This window comes from Sturnira hondurensis, unplaced genomic scaffold, assembly GCF_014824575.4.
Source record: "Sturnira hondurensis isolate 20B ecotype Veracruz unplaced genomic scaffold, ASM1482457v3 Scaffold0006693, whole genome shotgun sequence".
NCBI classification, from domain to species: domain Eukaryota; kingdom Metazoa; phylum Chordata; class Mammalia; order Chiroptera; family Phyllostomidae; genus Sturnira; species Sturnira hondurensis.
In genome coordinates, this window is record NW_028079324.1 from 498,061 (window position 1) to 524,541 (window position 26,481).

The window sequence follows — 26,481 nt, forward strand, 5'->3', positions numbered from 1 at the left end:
ATGATTATGCTAATAGAAGGTATTGTACCAGTCCAGGGTACAGACAATGGGAGATTGGGGAGGGGCAGTGTAGGATAAAGCCAGAGAAAAAAAGCTGATTCAAGAAATATTTAGGAGGAAAGAACCAACTGGATGTGGCGGTGGATGTCCAGGAATGAGGTGGGAAGGTGTCAAGCATGACTCCTCATGTTTTATTACTACATGAGCAGCGCTATAAAACCTGAAGTAGAGGGGTATTGTCAGGGAAAATCATGAATTCGACTATAGGAGAAGCTCATGAGATTATTTTTGAGACATCTGAGTGGCACTGTTAAGTAGGCATTTAAATAGATAGTCTGGCATCTAGAAAAAATATCTTCATCTCCTATGGCTTCTCTATCCGTTCCTTCCACTTTTCTTACTGTCGTCTTTGGATTCCTGAAAAACAGAGCCTGGAAAAAGACTGGGCACAGATCGTTTACTTGGCCGCTGTCCTTCAGAAGCAGGAATGAAAGACCAGCAGTGTGAGACAGAGACGATGGGAATGTCAGTAGAATGTGCATTACTGAGGTTACTATGGAAAACTATGGAAATTACTGTGAAAAGCGCAGGCTGGATAATGCTAGAGCCTTTTGGTATTCCAGAGAAGTGTAGATATAGCCACCGCGCCCCGCCACCCCCCCCCCCCACAACGAACTGTCTGCTTGAAAAGTAACAGAGGCTAAAAAGCTATTCAGGGCTTCGTGGGCTCTCATCTCCTATTGGCTGAGGGCTGCCCACCCATCACAGCTTTGAGTCTGGGTTGGCTCAGGTGTCTGTGGGATCCTGGCACGTCGGATCCTTGTGCAGAAAAGTGGGAGTCATTCCCTTAATGCGGGATGCTGTTAGCTGCTTCCATAGCCATAGGGGTTCGTATTAAGCATCAAGGGTGCTACTGTTTTAGACCCAACTCCATCCACTTGGCTTTAGTATAAGACTTAGATGGCAAGAGAAGAAAGGAGGGGGAAGAAATAGTACTGCTGTTGAATTTCATTTGGAAAACCACAGGGTCCGGCACAAAGAACGCCCCCGTTCATTACAAAATCTTTTACTACACCATTGTAAGCATGTCATTCTGTAACATAACAATACCACACTCAAGCACACCATACGACATTTTAGGTGAGATGTTCAAATGAAAACTATAAATGATTATACCCATAGTATTTTACCCTGCCTACGACCACACTTAAGCAGGCGTTACTTCTGCTGGACCCCACACATTATGAAAGAAGGAAAAGTACGGTAGAATTGATTCCACAATCGATGGAGCTCATTGCACCGTCTGCACGACCAAGGCCAAGGCTGTTCAGCATACGGATTAAAGGCAAGAACGGACTTCTGGAAAATCCAGTTTTAGGGCCATGCTGTGTCCACTTAGTAGCTGGCGGTGTTTGAGATAACAACTCTACGCTTCACTTTTCTCTTATGATTAAAAAGATAAGAATGTGGTACCTATGTCATAAAGCTAATGTAAGATGAAATGAAACAATACGCAAAGGACATTTAGCAAAATACCTGGTACAGAGCAAGACACTAATGCATGTTAGCTCTAAGATAAATATTAGGTATGGTCAGGTCAGTGCAAAAGCCAGGGGGGAATAATTGAAGTAAAAGCAGGTAATATTTTTGAAAAAACAAACAAACAAACTATGATACGCTTAGGTATTACTGGAATAGAACCAGACTGTGAGACCTCGGAGACCTCCTAACAGAATTAAACATGGAATGACAATGTTGTTTTACCCGATTTTCATCAGACTTTGTTGTCAAAGCACACTTTCCTCAATATGCTCAATACGAGGCATTTATTTACCCAGATAATAGATACAAACCCAAGGCATTCAAATGTTGCTCAGAGTCAGAGATCAAGATGGAAATCCCCAGAATCACAGAGATTTGCGTCTCTAAACCTGCTTATTATATTCGCATTCAAGGAGGTTGGAAGGGACAGTGTCAGCTTCTCAACCGGAGTCTTTCCATTACTTCTCCCTGTTGGGGCTGCAGCGCATGCTGTGAATGACCTCCAGAGATCCTCCAGCAGTATGCAGAGAGCAAATTGAGTCTGAAAGCTTTATTAGACAAGTTTATCTTTCAGCTGGTGGGAGTGGGTGTCAGCCATATTGGCAAAAATAAAATTCCTTATGAAACTGGGTCCTGACCTTCAAAAAAAAAACCCTCAATTCAAACCGTACAATGCAATTTGGAGTTATGCCCTTCTTTGTTAACCATGGAGCGCAGGTCCAAACGAGAAAGGCACATTTCAGCTCAAACACATGGGAATCGGTAAGAAAAAGAATACGATTTCTTTTTTGATCTTGCTGGGTTTTACAGGCAAAAATGCTCACCATCAAATCCCAGGCTTCAAAACATACTAATAATTGGGGAGACAACCTTTCTCACTCATTTCAATATGAGTGAGCAAAACTACCTCTTCCATTTATAATCTACTGTAAACAGTATAGGGAGTTTATTTATATATTTTATCCACACATTTTTTTCAAGAGCCAAGAATCATCCTGAAAAGCTAAAGTGACACTGGAAATTAATTTGTTTTACTGCAATATTGTCTCCTATTTTTTTAGTGGTATGTTTCTTAGTTCCCCCTTTTTAATGTTGGAGAACAGTGACATCTTTGAAGTTGTGATAATTATCTGGCATCGAAGACTTTCTTTTTCTCTTGTAGGTCTATATTACAATTTAGGGACTGGTGCAGTTTAATACTGTTACCAATTTTGCCTCAATATTAGAATAGCTAGATTAGACGCCTATTTCATGATCTCATCATGGACCGGCTGGCACTCTGGAATATAAAATTAAAATATATTTTCTTCAAAAGACTGAAGATGAGAGAAGAAATAAACTAGGGAAATTTTAAGAGGAAGAGAGCATGTTATGCTGTAAGGTAGAGGTTCTCGAACTTGGCGTCCAGACAGAGCCATGAATGAGAATTAAGGAATGAGACGGGAATAGAGTTAGCCTGCAACACTTGTGTCAAAGCCACAGCATATTCCTATGTGATCAATACTGTCATCTTAAAAAAATCAGGATGTACCACTGAGTATATGAAGATAAATGTATCTGCCAGGTGTGCCTAAGAAGAACAAGAAGTTGATTTTTGTAAGAACGCTGAGGAGCACAGACCTCAACCTCAAGAGATGTGGGTTGGAGTCCAATTCTGCCACTACACAGCCAGACAAGCATATAATCACTTAATCTGTCCTGCTGTTATAATTACACAGTAGGTTGGTTTATTTGAACCAACTGTAAAATAAACGTTGGTTGGGGTAAAATATATTAAGCACCTACTGTATGCTCGTCATTGAATCCAAGCTGCGTGCATTAATAAACAGATACAAACTAGGCTGCTCTTGGAATTTACAGTGTCTTAGGAAATGAAAACTCAATAAGTATGTAAATACTTTAGTAATCAAAACAATGATAAGATGACGGAAGAGGAACATATGCTTTGAGATTGTGTAATAGGAGACTCGAAGAAAAAGTCCTATAGAATAGCTGAGAGCTGAAGGATGCGGGCAAGAGAGAAGCAGATGTGGGAACCCTGTGGAAGAAGCTCCTACAGGAACTGAAGGAGGCTAGAGAGGCGGGGCTTTGAGCAAAAGGGGAGGGGCAGTAGAACGAGAAGGGTAGGCAGGTAAACTACCACATAACACCTTGCAGGCCGTGTTCATAATGTGAAGATTTCTCCCAAAAGCAAAGGGACACCATTCAACAATTACAACGGGAGAAGGTTTCTATTTCACACTATGATTCTTTGCGGAACCTGTTTCTACGTGAAATGGATGAGGAGGAGGTCAATCACATCCGTCAGGAGGCAAGCATCCAGGTAACATGTGATGGTGGCCGAAGGGATGGGGATGGGTAAAATAGTTTGAAAGACAGTTGAGTAATACAATCAGTAGGACTTGGTGGTTGAAGGAGTGAGGACAGTAAGGTTGGGAAGAGGGATCCATCCCGGATCACTTACTGGTACGGGCTTGATTGGATGGTGTCACCCTCTGCTAGGATGGGAAATACAGGAGAAGAGGGGAGAGTAAGTTCACGGGTTCAGTTTCGGACATGCTGGATTGCAGGCACCTGGGAGGCCTCCGAGTGCAGATGTTAAGCGAGCTGCCGGGTACACGGGTTCTCTCGAATTCACTGCAATTTGCATCCGATCCCCCGATCATTCTATCCAAATTTGCTAAATCCACTGTCTATTTATTTTCAGGCTTTTTCTTTATTAGACTTACAGGCAGCATTGGACGCAATTTATCAACTCCTCCTTAATTCACTTCCTTCACTTGGCTTGTAGGTTTCTCTCTGGGTTTTCCTCCTACTTCAGTGAGTACTTATTATTCTGTCCCCTACCGCTGGGGTTACTGTTGGGGTCCGGTCTTGGGCTCAGTCTTTTTACATATCTTCTCTTTTTCTGTCTGCACTGACCCCTTGCTTTAATCTCACAGCTCAGCTCTATTTGAGAAATTGCATGTTTACATCTCCAGATTGGATCTCTCACCTAACCTCCAGGTCATACAATCCTCTCTGCACCTATTCACTTCCATTGGGATAACGAGTGAGCACATGTACCAATCTGTACAAAGCAGAGATTCTGATAGCGCCTCTTCCCATCTTCCCCCACAGTAAACAACGAGCCCATTGCAACCCTTTGCTCGGGACAGAAGCCTCATCGCATTTTCTCATTCCCGCTATCAAATCTGTTGACCCATCCTGTTGACTCCAGCTTCGAGACACATCCAGAATCTGTCCACTTCTTGACACTTCCGCTGTCCCTACTCTGGATGCAACTTTCATTTCTAACCTACGTCATGCCATTAGCCTAACTGGTCCTCTCGTGCTTCCTTCCGTCCTACTCGCCTCCCTATACTTTAGTCTTAACACGTCCGGAAAATCTCTGTCAGATCACCTCCCTGCTGTGCTCAGAAGCCTCCGGTGGGTCTTACTTGTACGAAAGGTGAAAGCCGAAGTCACCCCAATGGCCTGTAATGCTCTCCATCCTCTAACCACATCTCTGAACTGATCTCCCTTCTGCTTTCTGTGCTCCGACCACCCTGGTTATTCCTCCAATGCCAGCCCTGCTCCCACCTCACGGCCTTTGTTAGAATGCCACAGCCTAGAATATTCTTTCCCCAGGTAGCGCCATGGCTCACACTCTGGCCACACTCACAGATTTCACCTGTTCAGTGAAGGTGTCTCTATAAGCCCTGCCCCCCTAACTCCACACCTAAACTGCTTACACTCTTCCCTGCTTTATTTTGTTTTACTTCCTTCCCTTTCATTTTCCATTGCAGTCATGGCCTCATAGCATGCATCCATATTGTATTTATTTTCTTCCCCCACAGAACTGTTAGCTCTCTGAAGACAGGAATATGTATGTGTGTGTGTGTGTGTTTCACTGCTGTATTTCAAAATGAATGTGTAGATACAGAAGACAAAGGAAAGATGTGGCATTAGAGTAAGAATGTGGGAAACTTCAATGTATCGGGTACTTGAAACCACGCGAGTAGATGAAATTACCCATGAGACTGAAGACTGTGAAAAAAGCAGGCCTGCATTACTTCAAAGATTTGAAAGCCAGATAGAGGAGGTGGAGCCAGCTAGGAAGCTGAGACAGAGTAGCCTGGGAGGCAAGAGGAAAAATGGGGTGTGGTGATATGTGTATGTGAAAGGATAGAAGAAGCGTTTCCAAACAGGAGTGGCCAACTGCACGAAATGCTGCTCAGAGGATGGAAGATGAGGATGGAAAAATATGTTGGCATAGAGACCATTTCTTGCCTTAGGGTACTTCTCATGGACCGAGGGAGGGATAAGGACATAGTCACTTGGCAGTTGAGTGTAGGAGAGAGAGACAGGAACACACACACACACACACACACACACACACACACACATATATACAGATGCCTCTTTCTAGAAAAGGGGCTGGGAATGAGAGCAGATCAGTGCCTGGAGGAGTAGGCGTGACTGAGTTAGAGCCGTTTTAATGTGGGGAACGCGCAAGCAGGTATAAATGCCGCCAGTGAAATCAAGAGTCCACCTAATGCCCCTGCAAATTGCAAGGGAAACCTTTTGGGGGTATTCCAATATAGAAGGGTATGACTGGATAAGCTAAAATGCAGCAGAAAAAAATGCCAGGTACTCGAACAGTTGTAAGATTTAGTATGATGTCATCACATAAAGGTAGCAAAAAGCCTGTGCAGATGTCACGGGACTGAGCCAAGAGTAGAACAGTAATGAGGGATACGGGCCAATTCTGAAGCCCAGAAAAGCAATACGGAAAACACAGTCAGAAGAGTAGAATGGGGAGGGGCACAGAGATGTGTAAAAATTTACAAAGAAGAGACATTAAACATTTGAAAGACAGCTGTTTTGTTGATAGGTCTTGGGGACTCACCTGATTTATGTGAGAAAAGGAAAGTTTGAAGCAAGATTGAATAATGATAGACTTTGAAGGCCGTCTAAAGGTACAGCGAGAAGAAATGTTCTTTGCCTAGTGACGAAAATCATTTAGACAGTAGCTGGAACTTGGGCCAGGCAGTGCAGGGAATGTCTTGAGCGTGGCTAGTGTTGGAACTCCACCCACTCTTGATTTTTAAAGAGAGAGCAGGCAGTTAACCACGAGATTGCTTCGAAGAGAGAAAGAGCTTTCCTGAAGACGGTGGAGAAGAATGAGTGACCTTTCAAAACCTTGCAGATCACAATCTTATAATCTACAACTGACATGCGAACTGCTACAGTTTCCTTTTAGAATCTTCTTTCTTCAAGGGTAATGTTACATTCTGTGGTAAAATGATTCAGCAACATTTTAGGACATATTAGGAAATACAAAGACAAGTCTTGCTTTTGTGGGCCATGAGGTGCCTATTCTCACGATTAGGTTCAAATAGTTCCAATTTCCCCTTGATAATAGCTGGAGAAGAAATTCAACATTGTGGTAAATTTTATAGTCATTTCCAGCAAATGCCCTTCTTTTGGAAGGAGAGAAATAAGCAGGCTAAGGTAATTTTACTGTATTGAGCCCTTTATTTCTGCTAAAATGCAGGATGTGGATAAGTGCAAAATCTCTCACCATCAGAATACTTCTTTCAATCACGGATGCTCTCCGCCTCCTCCTCCCCACACATGCGCACACACACCACGCTGGGACTTCCTGGAATGCTTTGGACAAGCATTAGAAATGACAATTTTGAGCTTCTCTTCCTCTGCCAGTTCAGAGCCCAAAGCTTGGCTCTAACTGGAGATGATAACCAAGTGATAAAACTGCCAAAAGGTTAAGAGAAGGAGAAAAGAGGGAACTCCATCACCACAAAATGGATAATAACATCTAAATATTCTAGTTCTCATGGTTTATCGCTGCCTTGGATATTACCAATGAAAGCACTGTCGCATCTTCCCCGCTGACTGGGCAATGTTGTTGGAGAACCTGGCCTGGGACCAGGGACCCCCACTGCCTACAGAGGAAGATGCCTTTCTGATCCAGGTGAGCAATGCTGGGGCAGCCCCAGCCAGGGTTGACTACTGTCACTTCCCTTTGCATACTGTGACACATCTTATATTTCAAGCACCCTCACTTCACTGGAGGGTCTAAATGTGATTTTATTAATCAATTTATTTCTGCCAAGAGTTGGAGGGTCTCTGCAGTGGCCCAGGGCTTTGAAATATCTTGGGGAGGGTCAAAAAGTCATTTCTTAAGCGGGTATTATAATTGATTAGGGGAATTCGCTCATTTAGGTTCAAAAGATGACTCCTGGTACGTTAGACTCGGAGAACGTTCTTGCCGGTTTAGAGGTGTGAAGCAGAAAAACAAAGACAGCACAGTCATGCCCGGGGCGTTTTCAGCAGAGAAAGACTTGGCCCCATTGAAACTGATGTGCCTCATCCGAAAGCTTCAGCTGAAGTGAAATCAACAGCAAGAAACTCAGCTGAAGCAGGGAAGGCTGTGGCTGGCGTCGGGGCCTTATGCAAGCCACCCCGAAATGCTCCGCCATGGCATCCTGATTACTTTGAATTAAAGTTACTTTATAAGCAGGCAGTAGGAGAAGGGCACGCTGACTCTTCCCCGTCCCCTTGAATGCAGGGTATGTATCTCCCTGTGAAATGTACCTTCCTCCTCGCTCCAAAGGGGCTGAGAGAGACCCTTATCCCTAGAGTTAAGGAAACTGCCCTGAATAAAGAAACCTTATTTCTTTTCACAAATTTACTACCAAATTCTCTTTCTCTTTGGATTCTACACTGATGAGCGCCCCAGTCTAAGTTTCTTTGTCCTGTTGATTCTTCACAAGTTGTTGTTTTGTTTTGTTTAAAAATGTAAAACTCTCCCGATGGCTGATGTAGCTCAGTGGATTGAGTGTGGGCTTGTGAACCAAACAACGGCGGTTCGATTCCCAGTCAGGGCACATGCCTGGGTTGCAGGCCGGTTCCCAATGGGGGACCCACAAGAGGCAACCATACATTGATATTTCTCTCCTTCTCTCCTTCCCTTCCTCTCTAAAGATAAATAAATAAAAAATCTTAAAAAAAAAGAGAAAGTTAAAAAAATTAAAAAATTTAAAAATCTGAGCTGAGTCATCACTTCTCTCTGAGTACCATTTATGATCTCTTGTGTGTAGGCATTAAATAGTTTTTCTTCTCCTATTAATCTGGCCTTCTGTCAATTTTATTATCAGTCCAGCCTATGAACTCAAGAGGGGTAGGAGGGGGAAATCTCCCCCTCCCCCACAATGGCGCCTCTCCTTGTGTTTCTGAGAAGGACGGACCCCAAAGTGGAGTATAAATCTTAAGAGCTAATTGATAGCTTCCTTCCTTCTTTCTTTCCTGATCACTGCAGATGAATGGAGGCCATTTCACAAGACATGAATCGTTCTCTCACAATGTAAATCAAACAAATAAACAGCGGTGTCAAGATTGCTAAGCTCCAATTAACCTCATGCTTTTATCACACTGCCTAGATATTTAAAGTATTATTTGAAATAGCTTTTGGATGCTTTATTCCACTACAGAGAGGCAAGTGAAGTTCAAATAGCAAATGTACAAGTCACCTTCTGTGTGAGGATTTGGTATTTAAGTATAGCAGTAAAAAATCCAAATGAAGTCTCCAAATAAATCACTGCTCCAAATACAGTGCCCTGGTTAATGGCATAAGCTTTGGGAACACACGGTCCTATCTTTGAATACTCACTCTGCCGCTTTATAACCTTGCACAAATTATTTCATCTTTCTGACCCTCGGTTTTCCCATCTGCAAAACGGGCATCACGACACAACTCATTCAAAAGGTATAACCGTGGCACTAACTCTAAGACCTGTTGTATGAGTTCAAGTTCACCCAGAAGTAGGCTCTAAGACAAGGATGTGAGTACAGGTAGTTTCATCGGTAGATGATACCAGCAAGCGGTGCGGTTTAGAGTGTGGGAATGAACAGGAACGGAAAGGAAGTCTATAGGGTGCGTGCTAATACACAGGTGCTTGCTGTGAGCAACTGTGGCCTGACCCCACTGCAGACGTCTGGTGTGGAACATGCCTTGGAGCTGTCCTATGAGGAGTGAGGAAGACGGGGTGCTCGTCCTTCAGCTCCTGCCCACTGAGTGCCATTCCAGGAGTGATTCTTCTCCGGCATCTGCTCTACAGATGCGTGAGCTTCTGTGACCAGAGGGAGCATCTGGGCAGTCACAGGTACTTGAGTTTAGAAGCATGTGTAGATCGAGAGTGGAGTAGACTTCTGGACATCTTTGACAATCCAGTATGGAGTCACTGTCAGCCATGACGGTTATGGTAAGTGCTGTGTCGAGATTGAGGCCATGGGAACGCCCTCAGGAGGGGCCTGGAGTGCCAGAATCCACAAGTCTAGACACTGGGATAAGGACTCCACCTGGATACTGATATGAGCGAGACCTCCACCCATGGTGGGCTATAAGAGCTCCTACCACCCAAAGCTCGAGCTTGGCTGTACCACGGGTCACACTCAGAACCTTTCCACCTGCTGCCTGTCACCACTGCAGCCACCTAACTTGAGATGGACAACTGCCTCTCCTGGGACTTTGTGCCAGACACTAGCTAGGTCTGCTCACTTCTATTGCGTAAGCTTCCCTCTGTGTGTGTGCCCTGCATGTGATTCTATTGGCTTATTGGGGAGGTTCCCCCAAACAGACCTGGCATTGTGGAAAGACACTAACATGTGAGGCTCTTCAGGGATGCTCCGTTGCTTAAGACAAAGCCTCAGGGTTTACAGGAAAGACTAGTGCTGAGTGGACATAGATAAGGCATTCAAGGCCAATTTTGATCTACCTTCTGATTTTCTGAATAAAGTGTCATTGGGACACAGGCTGTTTATTTACATACTGTCTGTGGTCTGGTGGCTTTCAGAGTCCAAGGATGATGTTAATCACATGATCCATGAAGCAGAAAATATTTGCTTTCTGGTTCTTCACAAAGAGTTATGTTGAGCCCATATCGAGATGGTAACACAACTGAGAGGAGAATTTGGGCTTCTTGACCTCCCAGGGCAGCGCTTTTCTGATTACACTTGATCGCCCCAAAATTAATTACAGGAAGAGATGGTGTGATCAGTGTTTAATCAACCAGAAACCTCTATTAACTGGCACCTCTGTGTGTATATAACATACACGGTGGTCATTCATTTCCAAATTATTTCCCTGGGACATTTGAAGAACTCCAACATCCTGATTTGGACTCTTCCCATTAAGCATGTTGCGTATGCAATTCCTCTTGAAAACGCTAAATTGGATATTGTGGAACGCGAATGTTCTCGGGCCCAGCAGCTTGTGGTTAAGAAAAGGATTCGTGTTGACATTTACAAGCAGCTTCGCTGGCTCTTTGCCTCCATCTGCCTTGCAGGCCTTCGGTGCCATGCAAAGTCCTAGCTACTCTAAGAGTCTCTAGAGAAGCTCCATATAAGCATAGTTCTTGCCCTCACGGGTCTCTGAGCAGCTCTTCTAGGCAAATAATGCCTGGGCTCAGTGTGCTGCCCATCTACTTGAACTTGCAAGCCCCGCGGTTTTGGGGGGTGGGGAGGGGAAAGGAAGGGTGGTGCTGAAATATCACGGCGTTCCCTTTGCTATCCCCCCCCCCCCCCCCGCACTGGACCTGACTCAAATTTCATTCCAGGTTGTGTGCAGGCACAGGGATGAATTCCTCCACTCCCCGAAGGTCTATGGCAGTAGTTCAACATTTTATTTATTTATTTTTAGAGAGAAGGGGAGGGCAGGAGAAAGAGAGGGAGAGAAACATCGATCAACTGCTTCCCACACGCCCACAATCTAGGCATAGGCCCTGACCAGGGATCGAGCTGGCGACCTTTTGGGTCACAGGCTAAGGCTCAATCCACTGAGCTACACCGGCCAGGAGTTCCTCCAGTGCAATCCCCATGAGCAGCAGCATCACCATCACTTGGGGACTTTTCAAAGCTGCAACTTCTCGGATTCACCCTATGCAGTGAATCAGTAACTCTGGGGTGGAAGGCCAACTATCTGTGCTCTAATAAGAAACGAGTGATTTGAATGTAGCATAAAGGCTGCGAACCACGGACATGGGGCGTTGGATGCAGACCATTACCTTCTCCTCCGCTTCCCCCACGCATTTCCCCAATGTAGTAGTTTGTGTGTACAGGTGGTCCCCCAAAGCCTCCCATCCCTGCACACAGGCCCCTGTGCTATGGCATTAGAGCTTCTCCCTTCCGGAAGCGAAGTCTGCGTCTGCACCCCTTGAATCTGCACTCCGCTTGCAACTTGCTTGGACTGAGAGAATCGGGCAGAAGCAATGTTGTGTGACTCCTAGAGTCTAGGCGTCCAGAGGCGTAGCTTCCACCGGCACCCCTTTGAGACCCTGTCCTGTTCTGCGAATGCCCCATAACAAAGCCCAGTCCAGCCTCCAGGAGGATGAGCGGCTATGTGAGGAACCCACACTCTCAAACCCACAGTCAGCGGTCAGCTACCCGAGTGAGTCCATTTCAGATCATCTAGCCCCTGTTGAGTTGCCGGGAGCTGCGTGCACACCAATGGCCCCTGGCAAGACTTCTAGAATATGCCGCTAATCACGGCTCCGTATGCAGACCCACAGAATCACGACCAAGTAAATAACTCTTGTTTTAAGCCATTACGTCTGAGGTGTTTTTATGCAGAGAGAAACAACCGATACACTTAGGTAGCTAAGCAACTGATTACAAAGAAGTTATTTTTTTTTCCCCCAGCATGACTATGTCTCCTATAAATTGAAACAATTTAAACAGCTCAGGAACATCTTATCCTCCTTTATCCTCCTTGTATCATATTAATGGTTTAAGTAAGCAGCCACAAGGGAGCTTGATTTGGCGCTTTTCAAAAGCCATTTGGGCCTCACTTTCCATACATATTAAAGCATATTCTATGAGATGATAATTTCAGTGATTATTCAAGGTTCAGAGTTCCAGAATCTTAAGCAATTCAAATGGAGCAAACGGATTTCTTCTACTCCTTAAGCAGAAAATCCTGGGCGACATGCCTCGGTCTTATTCCCCACATCCGAGACTGTGCTGAAGAACATGAACGACTGGCCAGCTGCCTCCATGGTGCCCATTTCCATTAGGTTCTTGGACAGAGAGATAGTGCAAGGCGCGGCAAAAACAAAACAAAACAAAGCAAAACAAAACAAAATAAAGCACAGGCTTGGGAGCGTGACGACGTGCTTGGACTGGTCTCCTGACTCTGTTTCTCCCCAGCTGTGTGGCCTTCACCGAGCTATTTCCCCTCCAAGCCTTGGGATCCTTACTTAAAAAAAAAAAATTCCTTGTAACCATGTGTTCTTTGTAATTGTTTGGAAGATAAAGTCATCTATGGAAAAGCAGCTAGCAGAACAATGCCATGGGAAAATTGTGGTGAACTGTATATTATATTGTATGACAATATGGTACGTGAAATAATCGCAGATTGAAACCACGCTACCAATTAGATTTTCCTTTTTTATGCTGTATTTATTTCAGAGCAACTTGGCGCAAGTCAGGAATTTAGGTAAACCTTCACGCTGAGATTGAAATCACCATGCTCAAGAAAAAAAGGAAGTTTGATTTGAATGAAAGTAGCTCTGATCTACCTTGAGTTCCTTTGATCCTTTCATTGAATATTTGTGCATTTAACCTTTTTTACTGTACGCCCAGCTCTGTGTCAGGGGATGGAAGACCCATGCTTTCGAGAAAATTCCTCTCTCCTTCCCTTCTCCACCTCTGGCCCAAGGGGCATCCACTGATCCCCGGTGGCTCGGAGCTGAGGCCGTTCCCAGACTCCCCCTACTGGCAGCAATGTGGAGGGAGCAGGTGAGAGGCAAGGAGCAGGAGCCGGAGATGAGACTCTTAGGTGGGGCAGCAGGGGGGTGGGGGCAGAGAAAGTAGGGCAGGAGGTATGAGAATGTTCTCTTTCACTGCTTTGGCTACACATCCCCCTACCCTCAGCCCTGGTCTCACTGGTTTCCTCGATATTCTCCCATCTTGCTCCAGTTCAAGGCCTTTACTGTGGCTTTACTGTGGTTGTGGTCTCTCTTCCTGGAATAGTTTCCCCCCAGACATACGCATGGCTCCATTCCCCCTTCTATCAGCTCCCTGATGTTCTCCGAGGTTCTCTTGATGGAGAAGTTTCCCTGCCCCTACCACAGACAGTTAATGTTCTCCTCTGTATTCCCTTTGACGCTGCTCCTGTTTCCTGGTTCTTCAAACCCGTGTTTCTCGAACTTCCGTGTGCACATAGATCACCTGGGGGTCCTATTCAAATGCAGATTCTGATTCACTGGGTCTGGGGTGGCGCCTGAGACTCCGCTAATTTGACAGGAACCTGTGTTACAGTTCCGTAAGTGTTACAGTCTGTAACACTTACTATCAAGATAGTACATCGTTTGTTTTTTTTTTAAGATTTTATTTACTTATCTTTAGAGGGGAAGGGAAGGAGAGAGGGAGAGAAATATCAATGTATGGTTGCCTCTCCTGCGTCCCCTGTTGGGAACTGGCCTGCAACCCAGGCATGTGCCCTGACTGGGAATCGAACCGCGATCCTCTGGTTCGCAGGCCTGCGGTTCAATCCACTGAGCTACACCAGCCAGGGCTGTTCTCTTCTTAATTAGCCCATTGTTTTTCCCTTCCAATCAGAGAATATGTTTCGTGAAAGGAGGAGCTTTACCTCATTCTATCATGCATCCTCAGCACCCAGTACTGTGCTCAATACATGAGAATTACTCAATAAATATTTATTAAGTGCATGAATTATATATGTTGCTGGAAACCAAAACTGGAACTTTGAATTAAAGGGTCCAGCAGAGGAAATACCTGCTTGAGTGTGGTTGGTAGGGTCATAATACGGGGGTGATAATGTATAGTTTGAATGCGAACATCTCACCTAAAATGTCACATGGCATGCTTGAGTGTGATAGATAGTGTTATGTTACAGAATGACATGCCTATGATTCTGTAATAAAAATTTTGTCATAAAGAGAGGTGTTATTTGTGCCAGACCCTGTGTTTTTCCATTAGAAAGATTATTCTTACACTTAAGCACTTTATAGGTAAAACAGACCACTGCAGTCTGGCTTTGTAATGTGCCTGCCAGGAGTAAAGTGGTTTAAATGGGGGCATAAGCCTGTAATCGTGTTCAGAGCTCAACAAACTTATCGACAAATTGTTGGAACATAATCTCTTTAGGGAGTTGGTGAGTTTGAACATACGCAGGAAAGTAGAGAACAAATGGCAATATATGATTATAGAGAGACGAACAGTAATGGGGTACAGAGCATGGACCCCATGATAATAGGGGGACACCCCCACAGTCCTGCCTACAGCCAGGGAGAATGGATGGTACAGTGTTTAAGATACATCACATAACAAACACAAGTTAATGGCGGTGCCTTTCTGAAGGGCAGGAGGAAGGTAGCAACCTTCAAATTGCCCAAAGGCAATTCTGTCCATGATGGTGAGAATGTGAGTGACTCATGACATAGCCTGGTGGTGGGGGGAGGGGGGGGCAGATGCCCTCATTGAATGCCTGTGCATCGCTGGGAAACTCTCGCCCTGACTAAAGATGGCTGCCAAAAGGGTCAGATACCCTGGGAAGCTGATAGAAATGGTGGACACTAATGCACCACAGGAAGAGCAGGATGTGAGGTCACACAGGACTTTCTGAGCTGAGCATTTAAATTAAAGAGGGTTGAAGGTCAGCGGGGGGGGGGGGCTGGCGAGAGTGGTGAGGTCAGAGGAGGTCTGCAGAGAGGGCAGCCATGAAGTCTGGTTGCCTGTAGAAGGTGGCAGCAGAGCTGACGACGCTGCGGGGACCCACCAGGCCAAGCACGGACATGTGAGGGATGCGTGGAGCGGAACTGTGACAGGGAATGCTGAACGGCAGACTTCTGCTTCTCTGAAGGATGAAGAGAGAAGCTACTGTCTTGCCTCTGAGACGCCGTGACCCAGGGTAACACGGCGCTGAGAAGAGCACACCCCAGGGTCCCGAAGGAGAGAGCTGCTGAGAGAGGATGCCCACTCTGAATCCCACAAGTGCGTCTTCCAGGGCCGATGGAGACCTGTTTGTGTGACCAGCTAATGGAGAGGTAAGGACACGGGGAGCTTCTGGGCGTGGTTTTGGTCTGTAGCCATTTGGGGAGTGAGAAAAGTGCTGGGTCTCCTGAGAGAGAAGGGCTCTGAGCAGAAGTGCTCTCGGCCCCTCAAGGTTGGAACCCTGTTAATAAAAACCTGTTTCCTCCACCATAAATGCCAGAGTCATGCAGACTGAAGGCATCTAGTGGCCAAGCCCTGGTTTGCATGGTAACAAAACTATGCATATGTGCTAAGGGTACCAACAATTAAAGGTCATAAAAAGAAATAAACCTAGGATAATTAGTTGAATGTAAACCCTGACATGAAAATGTTAGTGTTCCAGATTGATTTTTTAAAAAATGCTTGCACCTCTTTCTCAAGTCTCCAATGTCATTAAATCCAACTCTGAGGACTGTTCAGAAACCCCAGGGACCACAGGGATCATACACAATGTCCCCAGATCGTATGAGTTCCTTTAACGCAGGAACTATTTGTACCTACTATTGAATGGTCATTGGGCTGCCTCGGGTGCGCTCTTTCAGCAAGGTATAGTTCTACTTGATATAAAATAAATGTCAACTTTGCCCGAAGAACAAGTCACCATGCTTTAATACTTCAGTCATTTGGTCTTTGTAAAAGAAGACTAGGCCAAACAATAGCGGAGAACTTTTCTGGCTCCTTACCCCTGAGCCAGCATTAACACTGCCGTGAAACATTATAAGCACCTTCTATTAACCAACGAATGGCAAGTGGACCAAAAACACGCAGAACAACAAAACTTGGAACTACAGTTAAAGAAAGAAAGTGCCTTTCCCAAGTCTGCTTGTGGCAGTCACCATCCATTTCTCTTCCTCTTGAACTAAGACTATGAAAGAGCCCTTCCAATTGTTTTGAAATGGGACAGGGGGGCGGGGCAAGGAGGGCCGTGTTTCTGTGGGTTCAGGGATTTGGATTGGCCTATTTGAAGAATATCGTCTGTGTGATACAGGATTCCTTGAGGTGGAACCCTCATGCATTAGCGCCAGTGAACTCTCATGCTCCTCCCTAATCCTCTCTTCAGAGGCCCAGTGCACCGTTCCCTATAGCGGGGGGGGGGGGGGGGGGGGGGGGGGGGTTTTTNCTGGTTGTGAATGATGTTCCTTAGCTAGCAACTGCCTTGGGAAAACATTCCTAGAAAGAAAACATTCCTAAGCTCTCTCTTTCCTCCTCGTGGGCAGCTCATGAGCAATGCCTAGTGGGGTCAGGAATACAAAGGCCAGACCCTCTCCTTGCAATTCAGGACGGCCAGCCCAGCTCTCAGGCTCCGATGGAATCACCTGATGCCTCTGCGGCAGTCAAATCGCCCTTCGACCTTGTTTGCTGTCTACTTCCATGTGCTTCTCTTCATCGGAGGCCTAGCTCCAGAAAGCACACCACAATGCACTTTCGGCGCCCAGCACTCTGAAGCAGCATCCATTTCCCAGGAACCTACTCTAAGTAAGGCATTTTGTTTCGTAAACAGCATCAAGGTTTATTCCGACGTCTGGAACCAGTTTTCCCTTTCGCCCAGAGATTGCCTCAAGGTGCTGCTTTTGAGCAAATAGCTGCAGCCAAAGAGAAGGTGACCCGGCATACTTACGGGCTCCAGCGGCGGCCAGTCCAGGAGCGGGGCCGGGCTGCTTTGCTCTCAGCTCTTGAAGTAGATGGGTTACTGCCTTCCACTCAGAGCTCAGATCTTCTAACTTCCTCTTTAATAGAAAAGCATACATGTTATTTATTTGATTAACGCCTTGACGATAACTTAATTCATGAAGTTGTTAATTCATTTAGTGAATACATTATTGTATTTCTATTGTATTTTACTTGTGAATTAATTATTGTGAGCAGAAGTCCTTTCAAAGGTATCGTAATTATTTTAGCCAACCACCCTAGAAATATTTATCAATTGTTTGAGGCACACAGGCTTTTGCTCCGGACGCAATTTCATGTAAAGGAAGTAGAGTTCGAACATTAATAAAAGCAAAACAAACAAACCACCAGAAACCAGTATCATCTCAGCAACTGGCTTGACTTTTTTTTTCCTGTTTTTTTTTTTAAGATTTTATTTATTTACTTTTAGACAGAGGGGAAGGGAAGCAGAAAGAGAGGAACATCAATGTGTGGTTGGCTCTTGCATGCCCCCTACTGGGGGCCTGACTTGGCTTGCAACCCAGGCATGTGTCCTGGCTGGGAATCGAACCAGGGACCCCTTGGCTTGACTCTTTTAAAGAGTATCTAGTGTGGCTGCATATGAGAATTATCCAGAAAACATTAAAAATATCCCAATGTCCTGGATCACCCCCGATCAATCATATTTCAGACCTCTTCATGAAGATAAGCCACTCCGAATGCACTTCAGTGATGGAGTCTTACCCCAACATGGCGGGAAAGATGTCAGTAGACATCCTTCAGCTGTCAGTCCCTTCAGGGACTGTCCTAGCTGCAGCTGGCTGCCTTGCCCAAGGGTAAGCCCTTCTCAGGGGAGCCCTTGTTGAATGACTGAGCAAGGTGAAGGGAGAACAGCTCAGTCAGTGTGGCCCCAAGCAGCGCAGTTCTGAAGAACCGTTTTGCTGCAGACCTGCCCTGGAGCCAGCCACACCTGTAGAGGTCAGTGATGGGCTGGCATACATTCAGAGCTGGCTCCCTCGGGGCCTGTGGGAAAAGGCCCCAGTTTTCATCTTTGCCCATTTCCGTGGTGCAAAGACTCCGTATAGCCACTTTTAAGTTGCGAAGATACTCCCAAAATGCGTGAAAAGTTGACGATAGGCTCCCCTGAGCAGATACAAGCTCGCTGCAGGACACCAGTGGGTAGCTGTCGGATTACAGCCATCGTCCCTTATCTGGGGGAGATACATTCCAAGACTCCCAGTAGATGCCTGAAACCATAGGTATGTACTGTGGTTTCCAACACTATATGTACCATGATGTTTCCTTACTGTACATATACACCTATGATAAAGTTTAATTGATAAATTAGGTGCAGTAACAGATTATCAAGAATAGTAACAAACCCTGGCTGGTGTGGCTCCATGGACTGAGCTCTAGCCTGTGGACCAAAGGGTCACTGATTCTATTCCCAGTCAGGGCACAAGCCTGGGTTGTGGGCCAGGGCCCCAGTGGGGGACACGAGAGAGGCAACCACACACTGATATTTCTCTCTCTCTCTTTCTCCCTGTTTTCCCTTCTCTGTAGAAATAAATTTTAAAAAATCTTGGGGGGAAAAAAGTAGTCATAAAAGAGACTAGTTATAATGATATATGGTACTGAAAGTTATGTGAATGGCTTAGAGGCCGTTAAGTAAAATAAGGGTGACTGGAACACAAGCACTGCAATACTGGGAAGGCAAACCCAATAAGCAGTGGCTACCAAGCAACTATACCAGGCATGGAGTGTGTACAGCACAGACTTACTGGACAAAGGGGCGACTCATGTTCCAGGCTCAACAGAGCAGGAATGTGTGAGATTTCCTCACATCACACTCAGAACAGCACACGATAAAAACCCTACACATTGTTTATGTCTGGGACTTCTTATTTCCTATTTCCAGATCATGGCTTCCCACGGGTCACTGAAACCTTAAAAAGCAAAGCCGTGGCTAGGAGGCGACCACTGTACTTACTGCCAGTGGAACGTGAGCAGGGTATCTGTTGGTTTTCGGCTGAGGCTTTCCCAATGCATGGGGGTTGGGGGGAGGGTGATTAATGCTAATGCCGTGGGACAGTGGCTCTCATCCCCTGGGCGCATCAGGGTCACCTGGAGGCCTTGGTAAACCACTGACAACTTGGTCCCAGCTTCGGAGTTCTAGATGCAATAGGTTTGGCAGTGTGTGTGGTTGTGGGGGGGGGGGGAAGAATTGGCATTTCTAAGGATTTTTCCAGTTGGTGCTGATGCTGAGCATCCGAGACCAAAGCCTAAGGTAGGCATTATCCTGAATGAGTTACCCAAGCGTCTACCATGGACTAGATAGACACCGCCCTTGGCGAAAATAAAATAGGCCCTCAAATCATTTTCTGTAGGGCTCATTTCTATTGAGGAATGCCGCTTGAGAAAAAGCTGACAAGGGAATAAACACTAAAAGTTCATCACTTCCTCATTTAACTGTTATTTGTGCTTTTGAGGTTATTTCTGTCTATTGTATCTAACATCACGTCAAATAGGGGCTGTTAAAATTTTCCCCAGAGGGCACGCTGTTAAACATTTACAGTCACATCAATGAATATAACTGTTTTCATTTATTAAAACATACGCTTTCAATAAAAACGCAAACAGAAATGCCTCTGATCAGTGAGGATAACTACCATAAAAAATTGTTACATGTGTAAGATATTTATCCATTCTGACACCAGAGCTAAACACTGAGAATTACATATTATAAGAAGCTACTGAAGTAATTTTATTTGGTCTCTTGATTCTCCAGAAAATTTGCAGTGACTTCCCAAGGACAAATATTAAGAGCAACTACATGGTAATGATGCTGATAACAAAAGGTAGTAATAGATAGTAGAGAAGACAAGAAACATAAAAGGAGATTACTAGAAAATGTGGGGATCTTGGTCATTTATTGACGGGATACTAGAACATATGGTGAAGTCTCATCATACACAATTTAACTTATATGTATATGGGCTGAGAGAAAGGGGGGAGGGAGAGAGAGGGAGGGGGAGGAAGGAAGAGAGAGAAATTTGCCTACAATTCTATTAAGTAAGCACATGGCCCCAGAGGGAGTGGGTGGAGAGAGACTGGGGTTTGCTGTCCCTACAGGTGGCTAAGGTCTCACTTCTTACCATGCAAGCATCTCATTGCATTGGGTTTTATTCCACTATTTAAAGATAGGCATTTAGCCTACAATGTGGCTTCTAGAAGCAAATTCACTACTTCGCCTGGATATCAACTGAAGAAACAGGGAACTCGATTGAACTTCATATTCCATGTGCATCACTTTGTAGCAAAACACAACAACAATTAATGCTGATAATGAAGCCCCTTAAAATGAAGAAACATTGAAAGCACACTGTGTCTTTGAATGAGAAGTCCTGGATTTCAATCGGAGCCCATTACTGGTTGCGGGATCACCAGCAAATCAGATCGCTTGGCGTGCTCATCCTTGAAATGCAGACATAACACTCCCACCTAACTCATAGCTTTGCTGGAGAAACCAAATGAGATATTTTTATGTGAAAAGAACTCTGTGAACTCTAAAGTACTATAAAATTGTTGGTTAGTCATTATGCACTGCTTAATGAAGCACATCAGAAGACAGTCAGTAAAAGTGTTCACTAAAATAGTTAAAATGGAAATGTTTCCATTCTTTTTTTTTTTTTATCCTCACCCAAGGACACGCTTATTGCCTTCAGAGAGAGGGAAAGGGAGGAAGAGGGGGAGAGAAACATCGATGTGAGATGCAAGAGAGAAACACTGATCTGGCTGCCTCTCATAGGGGCCCTGACCATACTCTGACTGGGGACCGAACCCCCACCAACCTAGGCGTGTGCTCTGACTGGGAATCGAACCCGCGATATTGCACTTCATGGGATGGCGTGCCAACCAACTTAGCCACACTGACCAGGACAAAAACATTTCAATTCTGAAAGGACTACATTTGCGTTACCCTGAAAAATAACATTTATATATTTAATTTCCTTTATTAATTATATAAATTCTGAACATTCTATTCATTTATTTAAATGTCATGTTGGCCACTGCTATTTCCAGATATGTAAATAGGGTGTTACTACAATTTTAAAAATGGAGATTTTACATTATAACTGGTACCCTGAATGCACCACAAACAGCTGATACCTAGAAGTGTCAAAAATGCAATAAGCTTGGAAAGGTATACCAATCTCTCATAATTCTTAGCAAATAACACAAAATGGCTACAGATTTTGATTCTGGTGGCTGCAAAAAGAGTCTTGCAACTTCAAGTTTCTGGTGTACTTCACAGTTGAAATTGATTAGTTATGTACTATGAAAGGCCTTTTCTGTTTGGTTTGGTTTTGCCTTTTGATCCTCTGGCATGAGCCCGTATTTTCTATTCTCGCATCTTTTTTGTGAGGCTGTGGAGTTCTTTGGGGCGGGGGGGGGGGGGCAGAAACGTTTGGCTGCAGGAACTCATGGGCCATTCTTCACGCAGTAAACTTGAAGCAGTGGGTAATAAAAATCTGTAAAAAGGTAACGGTTCGCTAACCGTGCCAATAATCTTGAACCAAATTTAAAGGAACGAAATACATGTCTATATTCCAACATCTTTCAGCAGTCAATCAGTGGGAGAATAGTTATGAAGCACTATTCCTGATCAGATTCCCAAACTTTGAAAACTTTGAATCTGATTTTCTTTATATGTGGTATCTAATAAAACAGACAAAGAAGCAAAGCAGAGACAAACGCAGAGAGAGAGAGAGAGAGAACAGATCGATGGTTTCCAGATGGGAGGGGCTTTGGAGGGCTGAGTGAAACAGCATAGGGAATATAGCCAATAATATTCTAATGACTGTGTATGGTGTCACATGGGTGCTAGGCTTATCGGGGTGGCCACCCTCTATGTTATATAAATGCCTAATCACTATGTTGCATACCTGGAGCTAATATAAGATTGTATGTGAACTGTAATTGAAAAATAAAGACAATATTTTTTTTACAAAGCATCTGCAACACATTTAAATATAGAAAAAAATCCCTTGGAACACGCTAAGTGCATTGTAGATCTCAGCCTTTCCTCACAAGAACTCAAACTCAACAATCCAAGTGGATTCATATTTTACCCAAAGGGAGAATGTAGGAGATCACTCTTGAAATTTTATTTATTTTTTATTTTTTAAAAGATTTTATTTATTTTTAGAGAGCGGAGAATGGAGCAAGAAAAAAAGGGAGAGAAACATCGATGTGAGAGAGAGACATTGACGTGTTGCCTCCTGCACGCACCTGACTGGGGACTGAACCTGCAACCCAAGCATGTGCCTGACTGGGAATCGAACCAGTGACCTTTTGCTTTGCAGGATGATATCCAACCAACTGAGCTACACCAGTAAAGGCGAGATCTTTTTCTTTTTTTTTTTTAATGTCAAACTTAGTTTCATGACAGAGGCCTTCTGAGCAGAGCATTATTTCTGCCATGTATAATTTCTTTGGAAACAGTTACTAAATGTTAAGACAATTATATCAAGCCAGTGTGCTTCCCAATTCTATTACAATACACAATGTGAGCCTTTCCTTGGGATTGTTAACATGTTCTGTTTTTCAGGATAAAACCCTCTCGTTTGCTACTGTAAAAGGGTGACTGTTCTTTGCAACTAAAACAACTAGGCCTGAAACTCTATAATAACTGAAATTCAAATATTTTCATTCAAGAGTAAAAGTGATCCAAACTTAGAGAAAAGACGAGCTCCCCCAGAGACAGATTCAATGCATAGAGAGTAGTGGTCAAGCCTATCCGCCAAATCCAACCCAAATGTATCTCTTGCATTATTAACATTCTCATTGAAGGAGGATTCACTGGAAACCCAAATGGCATTAACATCCTTAGAAACACGTCCCACGCCCTAAACTAGTCTAGACTCCTCACGATACCCAGCAGAGTTCTGAGAACATAGTGGTTGCTTGATAAACAGTTCTGACTGATTTTGAAAAAAAGAATAGAAATGACAGGAAATATTTCTGAATGTAGCTTTCCTTTTTAATTTAAAACATATTTCTAAACTCCATTTGTGTTTGGACATTTTCAAAATTTAAAATCTTATGTTTTTCTCTTGTATCCATGTTTGGCATGCAATTAACACCTATCACGTGAATAAATGAATCCACCTATGGCTGCACATACGGACATATATGTGAATATTGTCATTGAGTCATCCATGTCTCTATAAAGGCAATCAATACAACTGAGGACCAGGACTGAAATTCCATTTTTGAAAAAATTTTGTTTATGTATGTTTAGAGAGGGGGAGGGAGAGAAACATCAATGTGTGGTTGCCTCTCGCGTGCCTCCTACTGGGGACCTGGCTGGCAGGCAACCCAGGCATGTGTCCTGACTGGGAATCAAACTGGTGACCCTTTGGGTTGCAGGCTGGTGCTCAGTCCATTGAGCCACACCAGCCAGGGATAAAATTCCAATTTTTAAAATGCTTGCTCAGTTGCAGCGTGAGCTACTGAGTGAGTCTAACTTGAGATCTTACCCCCAAATATTTCCTCAGAAATGTGTCAGTTCATATTAGAGCTTTATAATGTCTTTTGTGTCCCAATCATTTCATTTTGAACAAAGTTTCAGAAACAGTTTTAAAGAACAGTAAGTTATTCTGATGGGGCGATAATAAGTACCTTAAAAAGCATGAAAAGATGCTCTCTCCTAATATTTTGTGAATGGGCGGAGAGGTTGGGGGTAAAAATGGCCCTTCTGGCAAGTGGCAGCTAGTGAAGCGATGGTCCCAAATGGCCATAAAAGACAGTCACAGAGAAGAAACTAGCCGGATATAGGGACGCCCTGGGGCCATGTTTGGACTGAGACAAAGACAAGGCCGAGCTGCTACCCCAAAAATCACTCCTAGGAGGCACCGCTACTTTAACAGTAACAGTTCTGCCTTCCTTCTGTATAAATGAAGACGCCCAGCCACCACACTGACTTTCTTTCTTGACAGCATGTAATCCAGAAATGGCTTCCGCTTCCTTAATCCAGATTTACAATCTGCTAGCCAGCTGAAGCCTGGGCGCGGCTCTTTCGGACGCCCTCTTAACTGAGATGCCCCACTGACTTTCTGGAGAGCCTCCTCCCTTGCTTCAGCAAGCTCAATCATCCTTTTGGGTTATATGCATGTCCCTCACAGTCCCTGGACAGAAATCTTGAACAGCATCAGAGGGAGACTCGGTGCCACATTGCAAATGACTTTGCAAGACAGTGACCTTTAGAATTCTGGAGTATACCTACGAGCAGTGTGAACAGACGCATCTCATAAAGCACAGATGTGGCAAAAGCAATATTTCTAATCAGTGTGCTGGTTTATAAAATGTGAGATTTCAAAGATGGAAGTGCTATTCCATTAAGAAATTAAATAGAATTCGACATTTGGCAGTCTCATCCATATTCCTAAGTGTTTATGTCTACAAGTTGCCCAAAAATCTATTATAAATTCCACCTCTGCCACGGGAACGTGAGGGCTCTGCTTATATGCAAGTGTGCAGGATTCGCATTTTTTCAGCCACTCACAGTCTAAGACTCTTTCCTCAGTTGTAAAGCTAACTTGTATTTTTCCCAAAAATGAAATTCTGCTCCTCATCTGTTAATAAGTTATAAATTCTCTCTAATATTTATTCTCTTTCTATACATCTCCTCCCAACTTTTTCCATTACCATTGACACGGAAATTGTGCTCACCAAATGAGTTGATTGAAATGGACCTGTTCATCTGGGGTGGGGGCAGAGTTATGTCTGTTATGTCTCTATTGCTTTCTGCTGTTAGAGAATATAAGCCACACCAAGTACATGAGATTGTATGCCTGATAGATGAATTATATAATGCAAATACGATCATAATTCTAATATTTAATTGGGCAACACTTTGACCAAGTAGATAGCACTGCACCTGTTATACCATATAAAAATCTTCAGATAGCCCTGGCTGGTGTGGCTCAGTGGACTGAGTGCCAGCCTGCAAACTAAGGGGTCTCTGGTTTGATTCCTGGTTGGGGCACAGGCCTGAGTTGAGGGCTAGGTCCCCAGTAGGGGGGGTGCGAGAGGCAACCACACATGGATGTTTCTCTCCCTCTCTTTCTCTCTCCCTTCCCCTCTCTCTAAAAATAGATAAATAAAATCTTTTTTAAAAATAATTTTTAAAAGATTTTTATTTATTTATTTATTTATCTTCAGAGGGGAAGGGAAGGAGAGAGGGAGAGAAATATCCATGTGTGGTTGCCTTTCATGCGTCCCCCACTGGGAACTAGCCTGCAACCCAAGTATGTGCCCTGACTGGGAATCCAACTGCGATCATTTGGTTCGCAGGCCTGCGCTCAATCCACTGAGCTACACCAGCCAGGGCTAAATAAAATCTTTTAAAAAATCTTCAGACATACTTCTGTTGTATTATATTAAAAATTACCAGCCCCCCCCCCCAAAAAAAAGCTAAGGATGTTATTAGAAATGTTAAGATCTTGGTGCTGGCAGAAGAAATTTATTGGGAGAAAAATACCAGCTTAATCTAGTTAATTAACAACAAAACAGCTGGGAAAATCAAACATCCCTGGTTGTGATTGACAATAATTGAAAATGACTAATGATGCTGTCAGTTCGCAGCTTCTATTGGAGGCAACGATGCCTGGAAGGTTGTAACTGCTCACTTGACCATGTGTCTATAGCAATTACTTTGTGTTTCAGGTTGGGGTGGAACCCTTCGGCCAAAAACAGAAGGATCCGAACACTGTACTTTTTCTATTACATTGAAAAATAATTCAAGAGCAGCAATGAAATATAATGTTTGATTCATGTTACTAATGTTTTTGCAATAATCTAAAAAGTTAGCAAAGCAAACCAGCTGATTTTACCTCACCACTTCAGCAAGTAATCATGACATTTAAAAGTTCATGAATGCTCTCAGTTCTAACGGATACTAGTATTTTGAAATACTTTGATCTGTTCAAAGTTTAATAGAAAGAGCAGTGTCCCAAGTTAAAGAATGAGTATGGAGAAAAGAAAATGTCATCTAAATGTTTAAGGTCAAAAGAGAGTTAAAGAAAACAATTTTAAAAATCAAGAACAAGAAACTTTTTTTTTGTATTTGTCAGTATTGTTGCTACCATGGCAGTTGTGTTTGTTGTTTTTTAACTGCTAAACTGGGTGCTCCTGAGGACCTAGTCATTAATTTGCAGAAAATGAAACATATTA

At 44.0% G+C, this 26,481-nt stretch overlaps 1 protein-coding gene across 1 annotated transcript in view; it reads right to left on the bottom strand.

Annotated features, from left to right (window-relative positions):
- The window catches only part of DMD (dystrophin), a 1,607,686-nt gene that overhangs the window by 460,466 nt on the left and 1,120,739 nt on the right, over positions 1 to 26,481 (bottom strand). The window contains exon 49 of the mRNA XM_037050278.1: positions 17,216 to 17,324. Coding sequence (XP_036906173.1) covers positions 17,216 to 17,324 — 109 coding nt within the window. The remainder of the gene's footprint in view (positions 1 to 17,215; positions 17,325 to 26,481) is intronic.